The 18,140-nt window shown below is 51.5% G+C and overlaps 1 protein-coding gene and 1 pseudogene across 1 annotated transcript in view; one reads left to right on the forward strand and one right to left on the reverse strand.

Moving 5' to 3' along the window:
- LOC128943501 (serine/threonine-protein kinase pim-1-like) overlaps positions 1-18,140 on the forward strand; it is a 242,976-nt pseudogene that overhangs the window by 144,381 nt on the left and 80,455 nt on the right.
- LOC128943446 (serine/threonine-protein kinase pim-1-like) overlaps positions 16,320-18,140 on the reverse strand; it is a 79,312-nt gene continuing 77,491 nt past the window's right edge. The window contains exons 3-6 of the mRNA XM_054286388.1: positions 18,014-18,064; positions 17,443-17,809; positions 16,651-16,827; positions 16,320-16,408 (exon numbers count right to left, since the gene is read on the reverse strand). Coding sequence (XP_054142363.1) covers positions 16,320-16,408; positions 16,651-16,827; positions 17,443-17,809; positions 18,014-18,064 — 684 coding nt within the window. The remainder of the gene's footprint in view (positions 16,409-16,650; positions 16,828-17,442; positions 17,810-18,013; positions 18,065-18,140) is intronic.

Consider the following 18,140-nt stretch of genomic DNA (forward strand, 5'->3'; position numbering starts at 1 on the left):
TGTAATCCAGTGTCATGATAGGCTAACAGAGAAACTTCTAACCACTCCCTTTGTTTTAGAATACCTACAATTGTTTATTAAAAACAGAAACCAAAACAGAAACCAGAAACTAAAACAGAAACTAGTGTTCCCAAAACCTCTACATCTGTTCTCAGGATAACAGGCCTTCCCAAGGACGGTGTTCTGCTTGCCATGGGAAGACAAGCTGAGAACTTTATTGTTTATAGAATGATGCCTGAGAGAGTCTAATTGTTTATACAAGTCAGAAGGCTGAGAACTGTTAGAAACGGCCTTACTTTTCCCTTATACTTTTCTCTCAATTTTATGTCTCATGGCCTTTTCTTTAAGTCATTCTCCGACATTTCCCCCGTTTTTTCTTTTTAAGAAAGGAGGTTAGTTTGCAGGTTTTTTCTATTATCTTACCGACTATTTTTTGAATGCAACAAGGTAAGATAATGGTGACGTTTTTCCTCACAGAAACTCTTGTGGAGGAGGCATTACCAGATGTCAAGAGAAGTGCAGACCCCACTCTGCCAGGGCTCAGCTGCACCAAAGGCCTGAGGATAAACAGGACACTCAGTGTCAGAAATGTGATCCTGTGGAGAAGGATCAGAACCAGTGCTCAGAGGTGGAAAAATGATGACTTGCTTAAATAACAAGATCCACCCTGCGCCTGGGCTGGTATTCCATTCCAGGCTCTATCCCCACAAACCAAAAATATCCCTGTGGGTAATTTCCTAGGTGTCATAATAGTAGAGCCTTTACACTGGTTATAAAGCTGTTTGGACACTATTTCCAGGTTTAGAGATGAATCCAGAGTAGCCCATGTCTGTTTATGCTGACTCATCCTTTGGAAATTAGAGTAATCAAAGCTGAACTGCAATTATCTAATGCTTGATTGGGATCTCTTCTTATAGGGCCTACAACAGAATGTTGTGTTAAAGGCACCAGTTTTCTACACCTTATTGAGGCTATATATGAAGCACTTTGATCTTTAACCTTTTTCAAAATACACTGTACCTCCCATCGATAATAAGCTAAGATTTTTGCTCATGAGATTTATAAAGGTCTGAAGCTGAAGCAGTGTTTAGCCTTGTCTAATTCCGTAGTGCCTGCTCCCAATTATGTTCCCAGATGTGCCTATAATTACAGGTGTGGCACCATAAATGAAAAAGTAACAACTGATCACAACTCCCACAAAACAGTGCAACCCAAGCAGCACAATTTAGGCTGTGATATTCAAAACAGTCCTCTTTTGCCAGTCCTCGTATATGTAAAGATGATAATGATTCAATAATGTCAATCAGTTCTCTGGTCGTCCAGCAAGGCGTGTTAAGGCCTTATCAGGCATTGCACAACAGGTGGTAATTGGACTAAGAAAAGAAAGCTGTTAACTGTTTTCATTCATGCGAACCTGGAGAGAAGGTGAAAAAGCCTGAAAATGATTCTTTCTGTCCTTGAAGTTATCACATCCACCTTTTTTCATGAGCTTCCCAGAAATGTTCAAAGTCAGTTTTCAGTTTGTAATCCTTTAGTCATTTGGCTCAAATGGCATCAACTGGGTGATTCTCAGTCCTTTGTTAATTTGGAGTGGTTTAAAAGTAGTATGCATTTAAAGCACTTAAAATATTTAACTTAACAGACTTATTTGCAAATCATGTAAAATCACTTAAATCTAATTCAAACTTAACAGAATCTAACTTAACTTACTTAATAATACTTAGCAAAAATTAATTTTCTTCAAATCCCACACAACTCAAACCTATATATAATTTAAACTTAAAAGACCTCGAACCCAACCGAAAACAAGCTCAACAAACTTAACCTTAACATTTAATGGCACTTAATTGATAACCCAACTTAAACTACTTAATAACAGATAAAACTTACCATAGAAATAATATATGGCATTCACTATAACTCACTCACGGGCCCGATTCCAAAACACTCAACCAAAACAACCTTTCTCACGTTTTTTGCTGCAGCATTTATACCAAAAACACACTCACAACATCTCACTCATACAATCAATCCAACACATCTTAACATTTTTAAATTTTTCAAAACACAGCTTTAAAGTCTAATGTTCCACCGACCCAGCCATCCGGGCTTCTGATGTTCAAAGTCTCTGGTAATACAGGTGTTTCCAAGACAGCATAACCAATGCCGAGCCAAATCGGCCTTTACGCTGATTTCTGCTTTACAGTCTGTGCTGGGGAGAACAAAAGATCTTTACTAACTTAGGTGAAAAACATCCTGACAGCAATAGTCCTTGGTGTTGTTTGTTTAGTTTCACTAATCTTTTAATTGCAATAGGAATCTTTTCTTTTGTTGACAAGAGTCACAGTTATTACGGCTGTTAGATCTTAAACTGTAGCTTTTGCCGGCTACGGGGCAGAGGGAGAAACGCTCCCGCTCGAAAAAGCACTCTGAAGTCGGAATCCGCTAAGGAGTGTGTAACTAGCCCTGAAAATGGATGGCACTGGACACTCATCAGAGCCCAGAAAAGATGTCGGTCGATCTAAACAGCAGGACGAAAACTATCAATGCACAGCATGATTGCTCCTCCATCACCTGCTCTCTGATGTCCAGTCACTGTTCCCAAGCAGCAACTGGCCGCCCGTGGACATCTGGCCCCCAGTTCACACATGAGGGCGATGCGGCTCCGGTCGCTCCCCCCGCGGCGCTCTTTGTTCACTTCCGGCGCGGCGCGGCTTGGTTTCTGCGGCGGCGGCTCCACTCTCGGGGCGGCGCGGCTCGGCTCCTGCGGCGGCGGCTTCTTCGGTGCTTGGCATTCCCGGCGCAAGCGGCCCGTGCCTTCGCAGCATTTCGTGCGGCCCTCTTTATTTGATGTTGCAAACGCAGCGGACGTTTGAAGAGGTGCAAAAGCGGCTAACACCTGACTCTGAGAGGACCTTGCCTGTTCTTGCAAACCTATTCCTATCTGTTTAAGTGCATCTACCACAAAAGCCTGCTGGCCAGTAGGAATGAGCGCCATCCTCTCTAATGCTTCCTCGATAGTCCAATTTGCACCTAAGGTGTTAAGTATATTTCTAGTAGCAGAGTTACAGTTTTGAATACAACACTGTTTAAGGAGAGCCTCGCGCATAAATTCTGCTACTCCGGCTCTCTCAATTGCAGCCGCAGCTCTATCAACAAAAGCGCCAAAGGTCTCATCTTTGCCTTGCTTAATTCCCATATACACTGATACCCCTCCTGGTTCCTTTACCTTATCTATCGCGAGTCTGACTAACGGCATTGCCTCCCGGCACTTTTCTGGACCTATTAAAACTTGTGCATCAGTACGAAGAAAAGGCCCCAGCCCCATAAGCTCATTAATAGTGATACCATGCAAGGGATCCCCCGGCTGTCTTTGAACTGCCACACATTCATTAGCTAAAGCTTGCCAGTGGGCGTTAAACAGCAATTGTTGATGTTGAGTAAAAATTAATTTAACTATCTCACGACAATCATTAACAAGAAGGATACTGGTGTCAAAAATATAATCGAGCATTTGCTTAGCTGGTTCACTTTTAAAGCCAAACTGACTAACAGTAGCTCGCAACTGAGATAACAGCTTCCAGTCAAGAGCGCTAATTGTGGCTTGAAAACCTCCTCCAGGCTGGGGGTTAAAGACACCCGGACAAGCCAATTCTCGAGCCGAACTTATCAGCTCTTGATCTCCCTTGTCAATTGCATCTTTGGCCAAGGCAGCCCACGCGTCCCGTCTTTCCCTCGCAATCGCCGCCGCCAAGCCGATTTCCGACCCAGGGACCGGCTGATTGCTTGTCGGGAACGGAGTACACGTATCTGGCCCCAGCTGCTGAGACGCAGCAGGTACGGGAGAGTCAGAGGTGCTCTGTGTAGCCTGCGGCAAAGCAGACAACAGGGCACCCCGCGGAGCTTGGCTCGTTAGGGGGGGCTGCGCGGCGGGCAGCGAGGCGGACTGCGCCTGGCTCATAGTGTGACTCATAGCCTGGCTTTCCGAGGGAGGCGGTGAAGCAGGTAATAAAACTGTCCGCGTCGCGGGACCAAGAGGAATTCCCGCGTTCTTATCAAATTCCCTATCTTGATCGCATTCTTTGTTACGATCGTAAGCGGCAGTAGCCTGGTGAGCAGCCCTTTTTTCAGCTTGAATCCGCAACAGTTCGGTGTTAACGACCCGCCATAATTTACCCCACTTCTTAGCAGTTTTATCATCATCTAACGTAGCCTGCCACAATAAATCACCAAATCTACGCCACTCCAACAATTCGTGAACTGTGTGAGGATTTATAAAGATCCCCCTTTCTAGGCCATAAACTAAAAGGCCTGGTAATTCTTTCTGTAAATCTAGTCCCTTAATTTGCCGTTTTTGCAAAAGGGTAATAAAAAGTTCATATGCGGCTTGCCTTTCCATACCTATGTGCGCACGTTGCAGCTCTTCAAATCAAGGTCGCGGCCGCATGTCTCGGACGAGCCTATCTGTATAGTCGCTCGCAGCGCGGCGCGGGCCGGCGGGTTACCCTCCGCTTTGTCTCCGCGCTTCTTCGCCGTTCCGGCTGCAGTTTCGATCTTACGGAACCCGAACCTGTCTTCACTTCGCGTGGCGTTCGCTTCCCCGTGGTGTTCGCTATCACGGTCGGAGGTCACCATTTATTGAAGTGAAGGGGAGAATCGACCATCCTGGTAATGCATCGAAGTCCAACTTTATTGATCAATCAATCACCTTAAATAACAGTGCTAACGAACGCCATGAATATTCTGTAATCCAGTGTCATGATAGGCTAACAGAGAAACTTCTAACCACTCCCTTTGTTTTAGAATACCTACAATTGTTTATTAAAAACAGAAACCAAAACAGAAACCAGAAACTAAAACAGAAACTAGTGTTCCCAAAACCTCTACATCTGTTCTCAGGATAACAGGCCTTCCCAAGGACGGTGTTCTGCTTGCCATGGGAAGACAAGCTGAGAACTTTATTGTTTATAGAATGATGCCTGAGAGAGTCTAATTGTTTATACAAGTCAGAAGGCTGAGAACTGTTAGAAACGGCCTTACTTTTCCCTTATACTTTTCTCTCAATTTTATGTCTCATGGCCTTTTCTTTAAGTCATTCTCCGACACAAATTGTAGTTTTTCTTGGGAAACTTTTAATCCTTTCTCCCCTAGAAAATTCAAAAGCTTAATGCTAGTTTGTCTGACCTGATTATAGATTTATAGTGTTATAGATTTGAAGGACGCTTTCTGGGCGTATCCTCTAGCAAGGGAATGTAGAGATTGTTTTGCCTTTGAATGGGAGGACCCGAGTACAAAAAGGAGACAACAGCTAAGGTGGACCTGATTGCCACAAGGGTTCACGGATTCCCCCAACCTCTTTGAACAAGCTTTAGAGAATTTGTTGGAACAATTTGTCCCTGAAGATGAAGTGCAGATCCTGCAGTATGTTGATGACCTGATGGTGTCAGGAAAGGGAAAAGATCCAGGTCAGACAATCAGAGAGATAAATTATTTACTTGGTTGCTAAAAATGTATAGATTTAAAAAATTATTAAAAAGTGCAGGATATTATATTAATTAGAATAATATGTTTATTATTTTTTTATTAATAATTTATATTTTTAAGGAAAACTGCTTAAATTTTTATATGTTTTGGAATGTCAGTCCCAGGTGGGTGATGTCAGACATGGTGAGGCTGGGGGTGAAGAGCAGTTTGTCCAAAGAGGCTCAGCCTGCAGTGGGCTCATTCTTCTCTGTGCCCAGACCTCCTAAGGAGTCATTCAGCATAAAGATCTCTTGGGGGAATGCTTCTATCCCCTCTTCTCATAACTGGAAAACAAAAAAATACTCGTGAATAAAAACCAAAAATCATGATGTGCACTCTGGAATCTCCCTCCTGAAGACAACTCCAAACTGACTCCAGTCACTGCACAAGCCCTGGAGACTCAAAGACAATGGAAGGGTGACAAAGAGCTCCTGAGGGCTTTCTGTATTTTAATCAGCCCCACATTGGATTTGGGGCTGGGTCCAGGAGCCTCAGGCGCTCAGAGAAGGATGAAGAAGCTGCTCAAGGAGTCAGCAGCAAAACTCCAAGTCCCTTGGAGCAGCACTGGGCCCCAGTGAGGGCAGGGAGTGCCAAAGGCTGCCCAGGGCCTGGTGAGAGCAGATCCTTGAGGCAAGGATTGCAGGGAGCCAAAGGCTCTGAGCAGGGAACTGCAGTGCTGAGCAAGGCCTGGGCGGGCTGGGGGAAGCAGAAAGGCCAAGCCCTGAGCCCAGCCTGGGCCAGCAGGGCCTGTCCCTCACAGCTGCCTTGGGGCTGTTTGTGGGCCAGGGGGATGTGAGGGGCAGCAAGGACAAATGTCATAAACCTGCAGCCCCTGCCAGCCTCCCCAGGGAGGCCGAGGGAGAAGCAAAGTGCAGCCCCTGCCAGGAAAGTTCCTCCTGTGGGGCCTCCAGAGGCGCTGCCCGAGCCCAGGGCACAAAGGCCTGGGTGCCTGTGACCCTGCCAGCCCTGCCAGCCCTTGGCCATCTGTCCTGCAGGCTGTGCCCCCTGGGCGTGCTGCTCCTCTGCCCTGGCTGGCTGCACTCGCCCATCTCGCTGTGCCCCGGCATTTCTCACCCAGCGTTGCTGTGCCCTCCCTGGGCTCCCTGCACCCAGCGCTGCCGGCTCCTGGCACACAGAGCCCGGCCATGGCCCAGCCTCACGCTGCCACACCTCCAGCACCAACATTCTGCCCTGCGAGGGACTTTGCTTTCTCCTCAGATCCGGCCTGAACTCTCCAAGCTTCACTTTGGGGAGGTTTCCTGCAATTCCCACTGCCAAGGAAAGCTCTGTCTCCTGCTGGTCACAAACAGAGAAGGGCTGGTGGGAGATGTGGTGGTCAGAGGCTGTTTGGGGCACAATGACCATGAAATTATTGAGGTTTTATATATTCTGTGAAAGGAGGGGCATCATCAAATCTTCTGCATTGGATTTTTAAGAGCAGACTTCAGCCTATTCAGGATGCAGATTTGGAGAGTACTGAATCAGGTACTGATTTTTTAAAGGGAAACAGCCCTTAAAAGCAAAGGATTCCAGGAAGGATGGACACCCTTCAAGATAGAAATTTCAAAGGAGCAGCAACAGCCTTTACCTCTGTGCCCAAAACTGAGTTAGCATGAGAAAGGACGGGCCTGGCTGGGCAGGGAGCAAATTACATTATACGAATTACATGATACAATCATCATGTAGCCAACACAGGACAGGCAGGAAACTCAGGAAATTTTTAAGAATATCGCTAGGTCATTTAGAAAGAAAATTAGAGAGGTGAAAGATTAATTAGGACTTAATCAGGCCACTTCTTTGAAGGATAACAAAATATATCTTATAAATGCATTCATGGCAAAAGAAGGGTTGAGGACAACCTCCATTTCTTATTGTGGGGGATATGGTTACCAAAGATGAGGAAAAGACTGAGGTACTTAACCTTTCTTTGCTTTCAAAAGTAAGAGTAATTTAAAAAATAAGACAGTTTCCAACCAGAACAAGTGTTCTCCTGGCCTGGTAGATGGGGACAGAGAGCAGAACAGCCCCCCTGGAATCCAGGAGGAAGCAGCTGGAGACCTGCTGAGCCACTCAGATGCTCACAGGTGTCTCTAGGACCAGATGGGATCCTTCCCAGGGGGATGAGGGAGCTGGTGGATGAGCTCCCCAATCTGCTCTCCATCATTTACCATCAGTCCGGGCTCAGCAGGGAGGTCCCAGAGGACTGGAGGTGCCAATGTGAGCTCATCCCCAAGAAGGGCTGGAAGGAGGATCTGGGGAACTCCAGGCCTGTCAGCCTGACCTGGGTGCCCAGCAAGGTGTTGGAACAGATCACCTTGAGTGCCATCACAGAGCACCCACAGGATGGCCGAGGGGTCAGAGCCAGCCAGCATGGATTTCAATGTCTGCATTGATGATCTGCATGAGGGGACTGAGTCCAGCATCAGCAAATTTGCAGATGACACCAAGGTGGGTGTGAGTGTGGATCTGCTGGAGGGCAGGGGGGCTCTGCACAGGGACCCGGACAGGCTGGATCCAGGACCCAAACCCAACAATGTGAGGTTGAACAAGTCCAAGTGCCGGGTCCTGCATGTTGGACACAACAACTCCTGCAGCTCTATAGGCTGGGGACAGAGTGGCTGCACAGCAGCCAGGCAGAAAGGGACCTGCAGGGGTGATGGACAGCAGGCTGGACATGAGGCAGCAGTGTGCCCAGGTGGGCAAGAAGGCCAATGGCTCCTGGCCTGGATCAGGAATGGTGTGGCCAGCAGGAGCAGGGCAGGGATTCTTCCCCTGTGCTCAGCACTGCTTGGGCAGCACCTCAAGTGCTGTTTGCAGTTCTGGTGCCCCCAATTTAGGAAGGACATGGAGGGGCTGGAGCGTGTCCAGAGAAGGGCAACAAGGCTGGGGAGGGGTCTGGAGCACAAGGTCTGTGAGGAGTGGCTGAGGGAGCTGGGGTTGTTTACCCTGGAGAAGAGGAGGCTCAGGGGAGACAAGGTGGTGTCAGGGCACAGGGTGGACTTGATGATCTCCATGGCCTGTTCCACCCTTGCTGATTCTGGGATTCTCTGAAGCCACCCTTGGAGCAGTTGCAGGATGAGCCCTGGGCCTCCTCTTCAGAAGCTCCAGCAGCCCAGGTCCCTCAGCTTCTCCTGCCAGCCCCAAAGCCCATCCTGTCAGTCCTGCAGAGCCTCTGCAGCTCCTCCTCATTGCCCAGAACAGGGAACCCCAGAGCCAGACACAGCAGCCCAGATGTGCCCCCCTGGCCTGGGGTGCCTCTGCAAGGGAGCAGCACCAGGCACTGCAGGAGCCTGCAGACAATTCCTGCAGCACTTGCAGGATGATCCTGCTGCCCAAGGGACGTTCCCATGTATAGTATAGGTGGCTTTTGAGTCCTAGTAAAATATCTGTATTGTACTTGAATATCTGTATATAGGCCTTGCCCAGGTAAGTCCCAGTTGTTCTCGATGGGCTGCAGCTGTGATGTCCTTCATTGGGCTGCAGCTGTGGCTAGTGAAGATAACTGGGATAAAAGGGGGTGGGTTGGCCAGTCAGGGAGAGCCTTGTGGGTGCCCTGACTAAGAAGGAAAAACCTGCAGAAGGAGGAGTCTGTGCTGTGTAGGTCTTTAGCTATAGGAAAACGCCGAGGAGAGGAGGTATGGGACTAGAGAAATATGGGACTTTAGAAACAGTATGGGACTCTAGAAATATAATAACAACACCCATGGGGCCAAGTCAGGAACTGCAATAGGGAGTGGGGCCAGAGAGGAAAGGGCAAGCATGGATGAGCTGTTTGCAGGGGAGGGAACAGGGGTGGGCAATGGGAAGACATTTGTATCAGGAAGAGTAAAGAAAGCAAAGGTGATGCCAAGGAAATGCTCAGGGCAGTTTGGGGGTGGCTGCCAGGCATCCCTGGCTCTGACCAACAGCATCTGCAGTGGGACAGGGAACTCCCAGCTGATGGGAACAAACTTTCTGGCTGACTGCAGAGGCCAGGACAAAGCTGAGTGGTTTCCCTGGTGTCCCCCAGCCCTTGCTGGCCCCAGGGGCTGATGGCATTTGTGCTCCCCCTCAGGTTCATGTCCCCACAGCAACAGCATGGGGGTGCTCCCACCTGCTGTGTGCAATGCAAACAGGGGCTGCGGAGCCAGTGCTGCCGTGTCTGTGCCTACAAGGATGGGGCACCTGTGTGAGCTGGGGGAGAGGCCAGGGCTGCAGAGGGGGGATGTTGTTGGCAGCTCCATCAGGACGCTCTGGGACGCTGCCCTGGGCTGTGCAGTGCACTGGGGATGGATCAGCCCCTGCTCTGCTGCTCCTTCCCGTCTGCCCCAGGGCCCTTGCAGAGCACCAGCTGTTGCTGCCCTCATCTGCCATGTCAGCCCTCAGGACAAAGCGGTGCCAGGGCTGTTCCAGGTACAATTCAGTGACATATGTTGGTGCCACGGCAACGCCCACGGTGACCCGTTCCTTGGTTTGGTGCCATAGCAGCCAATGCCTGGAGCCGTTGTGATGTTGGTGGCCATGGAAAGCTGCCCTGGCCCCTTGCTCAGGGCTGGTGTCAGTGCCCAGAGCCAGAGGGGATCCCTTGCTGGGGGCTGTGCCATGGCCACCTGCCCTGTGCCGCACTGGCCGCTCAGGCACCAGGAACCAGCAGCCAACGGCACTGCCAGGGCCAAAGGCCAGGTCAGCCAGACAGAAAGGGGCAGGGCTGGGCACTGTTTCCATGGCAACCGGCACTGGGGGGACACCTGGGTCACCTGGCCTGGCAGTTGCCATGGAAACCCCTGGTAGGGACTGAGGGCACAGCCCCTGGCACTGAGACACTGCTGGGCCGGGTGCTGAGCACAGGGCTGAGCACGCAGAGATGGTTTTGTTCTTGCTGAGCTGCAGCACAGCCAAGGCCTGTCCTGCCCCTTGTCCAGCCATGCTGGGGAGGGGCTGGGGCTGCAGGGGAGCTGGGCAGGGGACACAGCCAGGACAGGGGACCCCAACTGATCCGGGCATAGCCCAGACCAGAGCACATCATGCTCAGGGTATGAAGGGGGGAAAAAAGGGAGGAAGGGGGGAATTTTGGAGGGAGGGCTTTTGCCTTCCCAGGGAACACTTAGGCAAGAGGGGGCCCTGTTTCACCAGTGGGCAAGGTCACTACCAAAGACACAGACACCAACTTAAGGAATTATGTCATTTATATCATGCACAGCTGCAGAGATTTACAAAAGGATAAGCTCAGCAAAGCACATCATCATTAGCAAAGAATTACAAAAGAAGCTCAGCAATCCATCATAACCCATCATTACATTTTGATGACCAATCCCTTGGTGAAACACCAGAGGTGTTTGTGGCAGACAAAGATTCTGGCTGACTATCAAGGTACACCTTACAGACATCAGTAGTACTTCAGTGACACCATTCTTTGTTCTTTTTTCTCAATCTCATTCCAATTAGGAACAAGAATTCTGTTGTCCCTGGCGCTGGCACCTTTTTAATTCCAGAATAATGCCCCCAGGCCCTTTGCTGTTCAGCTTTCCCATGCTGTCTGTGGCTAACAAGGCTTGGGGGGCCCTTTCCCCTCTGGCTGGAAGGGGCTGGGTCCCAGTCCCTGTGGGGCACCCAGGCTCCTGGATGGAATTCCTGTGCAAGTCCCTCAGTGTCACAGCAGCCTTCACATGGAGCCCCGTGGATCAGAGCATTTTCCACAGGGGCCCTTGGGGCAAACAGAGAAGATCTGGTCTGGCAGGATGTGTAAAACAGTATCCTGTCAGATCTCCTTGTTCTCACACAGAATCCTTTGCTGCAGGGACACATTCCCATTGTTCCTGCCCAGGTTTCAGGACTCAGAGTTGTCTTTTCCAGGAGCTGCTCCTTCAGCTGCCTCGGGAGGGCCATTTGGCCTCTGGACCAACACTCTGGCTCCATTATTAGGGCTGCTGGATCCAAACCCTTTATCTCCACAAAAGGTGGTGATTGGAGCTGGATCTCCTTTTTTCACAATCATTCTTAAAATTGCAAAATCGATAATTGTGCTACCCTGTCATGGGGTTGAATAATCCTATATTGTTCATTATTGTTTACAGAATTACTGTAATTTCTCCTTGATATTCTGCATCAATTCCTCCTGCCATGACAGGAACACTTTGCAAGGCCAAGCTCCAAGGGAGCAGTTACTAAAGCAAAGTGTCCTGGAGGAATCTGAATTCTTCTTTCAGAATTGATAGCTCTCATTTGCTTTGAATTTATCCTAATGAATTCCAATGCATGAAGGCCCAGCCCTGCAGCCTCTGGGCTGGCCCTGCCAGGGGCCATCACAGCCAGAACAATTTCCCAGGCAGCCCAAGTCTCACTGCCCATGGCTGGATTTGCAAATTGGGGGCAGCCGTGCACAGCCAGGGGGTTTCCATTTCCCCCGTGGGCCATTGTGAAGGGCATGGAGCACATCTGGGAGATGGGTTCTCCATGGGAAAGTTCCCATCTCCTCATTTTTTCAACTGCTCTTTTAACAACCCCTTCACCCATTCAAGGAATCCTGCAGCTTGTGCATAGTCTGGTACATGAAAAACCCTGCAGACAAAATCACTGTGTTTTTCACAGGAATGGACAAAGCATTCTGCATCACAGTATCAGCAAACCCTGTAAAAATAACCAATTTCCTCCCTTCCTCCTTTTTCCATTGTATACAATCTCACAAAGTTGACCACTGACATTAGGGTCCTGGCCAATCCTGTTCTGTAGGGTATTTAGTGTTACATCCCTGAGCAGCCAAAGATATCATATTAGTATTGTCAGCACTATTTCACATTATTATTATTTTATATGTACATATTGATATGAAAATATAGATAGATATAGATATAGACATATCTACATAAATCTATAAATATAAATATAAAGGTCTTATTATCCCATAAATATGTATATAGTTATTTATTATATTGATATTTCACTTGCACAAGTGCATCTGAGCTCAAGATTAAAACCTTCTTCTGTTGCTCCATGTGGGAGCATTCCAACAATCATTGTTCCTTCTGAAGGTGCTGTTTCCTATGTATTCTCAACAAATTCATCTTTGTCAGCCCAAACCCACAAGGTCTTTTCCTTTTCCATATGAAATTTCTGGATGCATTTGAAGCCATCCAGGGGTGCAGCTTCTTTTACCCGACTGCCCCACTGCTCACATGGGGCTCCGACCTCAGCCCACTCCAGAGCCAGGGAATTCCAGGGAAGGGCTTCCCAGCTGGGAATTTCTGATGGCACTGATTCCTCACATTTACATTGAACAAGTGACATTTTGTTGGGATCTGGCCAGACTGTGCCAGTTTTGTTTTACCAGTGGGCAGGGTCAGCACCAAAGACACAGACTCCAGCTGAAGGAATCAGTGTCATTTCCTGCAGTTCAGAGCAGCAAAGAATCACAAAAGGAGCAGCTCAGTAATGCACCCAACCATCCCCACCAAAGACTGCCTGCAGTGATTAAGAAAGATCCAGCAGCATTTACCCTCAGCCTTTACCATCCCCCGGACCCACACAGCAGCTGGGGAAGCTGTCACAGCCAAGGGCTGCAGAGCCACTCCTGGGCACTGGGAATTCCTGCAGGTGCCTCCAGCCCCAGGTGAGGCTCCAACCCCACTGGGAGAGGGCCCAGCTCTGACAGTGCTGAATGAACAAACTGACAGCACTGCTAGTGTGGCAACATCTGCTTTCATCCTCCTCTTGGGTCCCTCCCAAAGCCTGGCCAGGGCTCAAGGAGAAACCAAGGGAGGTGACTTTGATCCTTCAGCCCCAAACAAGGCCAGATGTCAGATTTCATGGCCTTGTCTGGCTTCTAAATACACAAAGGTCAATACATGTCTCACTAATGAGTGGCTACATCTATTACAGGGCTAATGACCATGCATATTTCATTAGGGAGCAAATACAAAGATAACCTTTGGTTGGAAGGTTCATCCAGAGGCCACCTTTGGCTCAGGGCCTACTGTCCAGGTCCCACTCAGGGCTGGTGTCCAGGCCTTGGCACTTCAGGGACGTGGTTTAGTGCTGGGCTTGGCACTGCTGGGTGAGCGGCTGCACTGGGTGAGCTCAGAGGGCTTTTCCAACAGAAACGATTCTGTGATTCCATGATTCTATCCACTGCATTGAGCTGGGGCTATTTTAGCAGCATTACTTTGCTCCAAAAGTTCCCTCTTGCCCAGCTCCTGTGGCCTGAGGCTTCAGCTCCTTCAGCTCCTGGTGCTGAGTTGCTCATGCTGAACGAGACAAGTTGGAGAGAAGAACACAGTCCATGCAATTCCTTCTGGGACACGGAGAGGGGAGGCTGTGCAAACAGGAGCATTGTTTGCTGTGGCCACCTCTCTGCCCTTCACGCCTTTCAGCACTTTGAACCAGCCAAGAGCTTTCTCCAAGAGTGCAATGGAGCAGCTGTTCCTGCTCCCAGGCCTGGCTCTCTCCAGTCTCTGCCCTTGCCTGGTTCTGTCCCTCTTGCTGTGCCCTCTGTTCCCCCAGGGCTCGCTGGCTGCTGCCCAGGACTGTGGCACTGGCACAGATCCAGTGCTCCAGAGCCTCCTTTCTGTGCCCTTGGAGCTGCCTGGGCACAGCAGCCTTTTCCATCTGGAAGCCCCCAATGGACAGGGTGTGCCCAGCTCTGTTCCCTGCACAGCCTCCAGGAGCCCAGGGCTGCCATCTCCAGTCCCTGCTGGCACTGGGGGCTCCCAGGTGCCTCAGGCTGCTGTGACACCGCTGCACACGGGAGGGAAGAGGGGCAGGGGCTGTGCTCAAAGTCAGCTCCATCTGCTGCTGCTGCTGCTGTGGGGTCATTTGTGCAGCCCCAGCCCAGAGTCAGGGATCAGATCCTGCCAGTCTCTTCCAGCCCTGGCTGCTCAGAGTTTGGGCCTTGGAGCCTCAGGTGGCCAAAGGCAGCTGCTGCTGGTCCCTCTGTGTGCCCATGTTCAGCAGTGCTGCTCCATCAGTCTGTGCCCAGCAACGGGGAAAAGCCTCAGCCTTGCAGGGTCAGGAGCTGCTGGGCTCTGCCTGAGCAGCTCAGCCAGCAGGAAGGGAGCTGCTCCACACAGGAACCAGGAGCAAAGGACATTCCTTTGATAGGACATGTTTTCTATTTAAAGGATAAAAAAGGAAAAAGGAAAAATAATTGAAAATTTGTAAAAGATAAGAATAAAATCCAAGTATTAGTGAAAAAACATTACATACAGTTATTGAAAAAAACCAAACATAAAGGCAAAGTTACATTCTTTGCATTAAGAGGTAAATGATCTTTTTAAAAAGAGAACTCAAGTATTTCCATTGTAAATGTGTTGATGGCATGGATCCATCTTTGTGACCTCAAAAGCCTCTTAAAAGATTTTGGGCTTTGTTTCCAACATTGGTATTTGAAATTGTGCTCGAAGAAGAAATTGCTTTGTGCCACTCCAGCTCCAAGCAGGACTGGAAACAGAAACTCTGTCAAAGCCCAAATCCTTTACAAGATGACCTTCCTTCTCACCCTGCGAATGAGCTGCACATTCCTTTTGAAACTGTCAGGGATTTCTTAAAAGACACAAAGTCCCACTTACGGCTTTTTGCTCTGGTTTGGAAGTGCAGAAGTGCAATTCTCCATCCACCAGCTCCAGACTGCACTGCCTCAGGAGCTCGGCCCACTCGCCAGCTTTGGCCCACTCGTGGCACTTCTAGAGGAAGAAAGTGCAATTGCACAATTCCAGCCAATCAAGAAGGAAGAACGGGACACACAAAACACCCTGTGCAGATCCAGGCATTCAGCTGGGACTGTGGAGAGTTTGGGTCCTTGCCAGTTGGATGTGTGTCCCCAGCTGCAATCTCTGGGCCTGCAGCAGAGTCTCACTCACCTGCCAAAGCAGAAAGCTCAGGCGCTGTGCTCGCAACGGGCTCGTCTGATGCAAAGCTGTCAGAGCAATGTGAGGGCAGAGCCAGCCCAGCTGTGCCCAGGGCTGAGCCCAGCAGAGCCCTGGCAGAGCCCAGAGCAGCCTCAGCACCTGTAGAGCCTGGCTGCAAGGAGAGAAAGCAGAAACCGGCCGTCAGCTGAGGGCTCCTGTGCCCTTGTGCCAAGGCCTGCAGTGCCCAGGCCATGCTGGCTGTGCCCAGAGCTGTGCCCAGAGCTGCCCATCCCTGCTGCCTTTGGCAGCAGAGCAGGAGGGCAGCACATGTGCCCAGCCTGCAGCCAGCCACGGCACATCCAGCCCTCAGCAGCTGCCCAGAGCCAAAAAGCAGCTGGGCAGCTGACTGAAGAATTCATTGCATCTGCCCCAGCAAAGGGGGAACCTTTGGTGCCCGGCCAGGCCGTGCCATGCCCAGATCAGGGAGCATCCCCCTGCCTGTGGATTCACCTGCAAATTGGGCCTGGAGCCTGGCTTTGAAGAAGGTGCCAGAATCCAAGTCCATCATCTTCAGCTGGCCAGGCCAAGGAAGAGATTGTCATCCTTGAGGTTGTTCTCGGTGTCTCCAGCAGCAGCCCCACCTGGAACAGCTTCTCCAGGGGCTCCTTCTCCTGCCCTGGGGCCAGACCAGGCTGTCAGGGCTCTGCCCAGGGGCCCCAGCCATCCATGAACAGGACAAACAAAACCAGGGGGGATGGTGGCCACCAGTGCTTGCCACACCAGGTCTGCAGCTCAGCTCCAGCCCAAGAGCTGCATATTCCCTTCTGCTGACCCCTGCTCAAAGCTACAGGCAGGACAAAACCAGCCTGGTTTGCTTTGCCACTGATTGCCAAGAGATGCATGGAGCTGGTACCTGCCAGACCCCTGGATCCAACTGTGTACGTGGATCTCTCCCATCTTCTAGGGCAGAGGAACACCCTACACCCAAGGATGACAGAAAAGCTCTTCTAAGGATGGCCTCTCCGAGGGCTGCATGGACAAACACCTCTTAATGATATCCTGGCACTCTGGGGAGAGAAACCAGAAATCACCAGTCAGTTGGAGAAGTTGCCCTCCCGTTCCCATGCCCAGGCCATGCTGGGTGTGCCCAGAGCTGGGCCTAAACTTCCCCATGGATGCTCCGTTTGGAGGAGAGCAGGAGAGCAGGACATGTGCCACCTCCTCAGCAGCTGCCAGAGCGGGATGCCCATGAGCCCGCTGCTGTCTCCCAGCAATGGTACTGCCCCCGTGCCCAGAGATGAGGATCCACCTTGAGAGAGCCATCGTGGGAACAAGATCCGCCCCCGGATGATCTCCTGGCCCCTCCTGAATGGGTGCTTCCCCATGACCAGGTGACACAGCAGGAGGCCCAGGGACCAGATCGTGGCTGCCTCGCCGTGGTAGCGTTGGTGCTGGATCCACTCTGGTGGGCTGTAGGACAGGGTTCCTGTGGAACACAGACAGAGATCAGCAGGGGGATGCTGCTGCTCCCAGAGCCTGGCCCCAGCATCCCTGGGCATATGGGGGCTGCCCCAGAGGCACACGGGGTGAGCGCTGCCCTCTCGCCAGCACCTGGGACTTGTGCACAAACTTGGGGCTGGAAAAGAAGCCACTGGTGCTGGAAGAGGGCAGAAGAGACCCTAGGAAGGCCCAACCATGACACACAAAGGAAAAACCCACCCAGTAGTGGAGAAAACCCACTCTCCTCCCCACCTGCTTGGCCCCCTAAAATGTTAATAAGCCAAGGTGAACAAGGACAGCAGAGCAGTCCAAGCCCTTCCTCACCTGCACACCAAACCATCCGGGGCACGCGGTCAGACCCCCTCTCTGCTACCCTCATGGGGGTTTGTGTCGGGCTGGCTGCCCCAGCTCCAGCCCCAGCCCAGGCCACAGTGGGTGCTGAAGGCTGTCAGCAGGGCTGGGAGCTGCCCCCCCTCGCACCCCACCCAAATCAACTTGGCTCCAGCATCAATCCCATCCCGGCTGCAATAGGGGGAAGCCCCAGTGCTTGCACCCAGGCTGGGCCACGAGATGCCCAGGAGCATCCCCTGCGAGGGCTCACCTGCAAACTGGGTGTAGGCTGTGTCTTGGAGGAAGGCGCCACAGCCAAAGTCGATCAGTTTCAGCTGCCCACTGGCCAGGTCGAGCAGAATGTTCTCGGGCTTGATGTCCCGGTGCAAGACCCCGCAGCTGGTGCAGTGCCGCACGGCCTCCAGCACCTGGCGGAACAGCCCCCGCGCCTCCTCCTCTGGCAGGAACCCCCGCTCCGCCAGGAAACCCGAGAGTTCCTGGCACCGCTCCGGACGCTCCAGCACCAGCAGGAAGCTGTCGGGGAGCTCAAGCCACTCCAGGAGCTGAATGACACCGCCACAGCCACGGGACACCTTGGCCAGCAGCACGATCTCCAGCGGGGCGCTGGTGCCGTCGGGCTGCGGGAGGAGCGCGGTGCCGTCAGTGGGGCCGAGGCCGTGCCGGGGCTCTGCGAGCCCTCAGCCAGCCCGGGATGCTCTGCCCGCCCCGCTCAGCCCACGCCCGCTCTCCCCGCAGGGCTCACGGCGGCTCCCACCCTGCCGGGCCCCGGCTCCTCGCCGCCTGGCACGGCCCGGCTTCTGCCGCTGGCCCCGCTCACTCACCAGCTCGCCCCAGTGCCGGATGCGATCCCGCGGCACGCGTTTGATGGCCACCTGCGAGCGAGGGAGAGCAGCGGGCTGAGCTCGCCACCCGTCCCGCCGCGCCCCGACCTTCTCCTCCTCCTCCCTC

This window comes from Melozone crissalis, unplaced genomic scaffold (assembly GCF_028551555.1).
Source record: "Melozone crissalis strain CALT ecotype California unplaced genomic scaffold, PUWL_Pcris_2 ptg000046l_1, whole genome shotgun sequence".
Taxonomy (NCBI): Eukaryota; Metazoa; Chordata; class Aves; order Passeriformes; family Passerellidae; genus Melozone; species Melozone crissalis.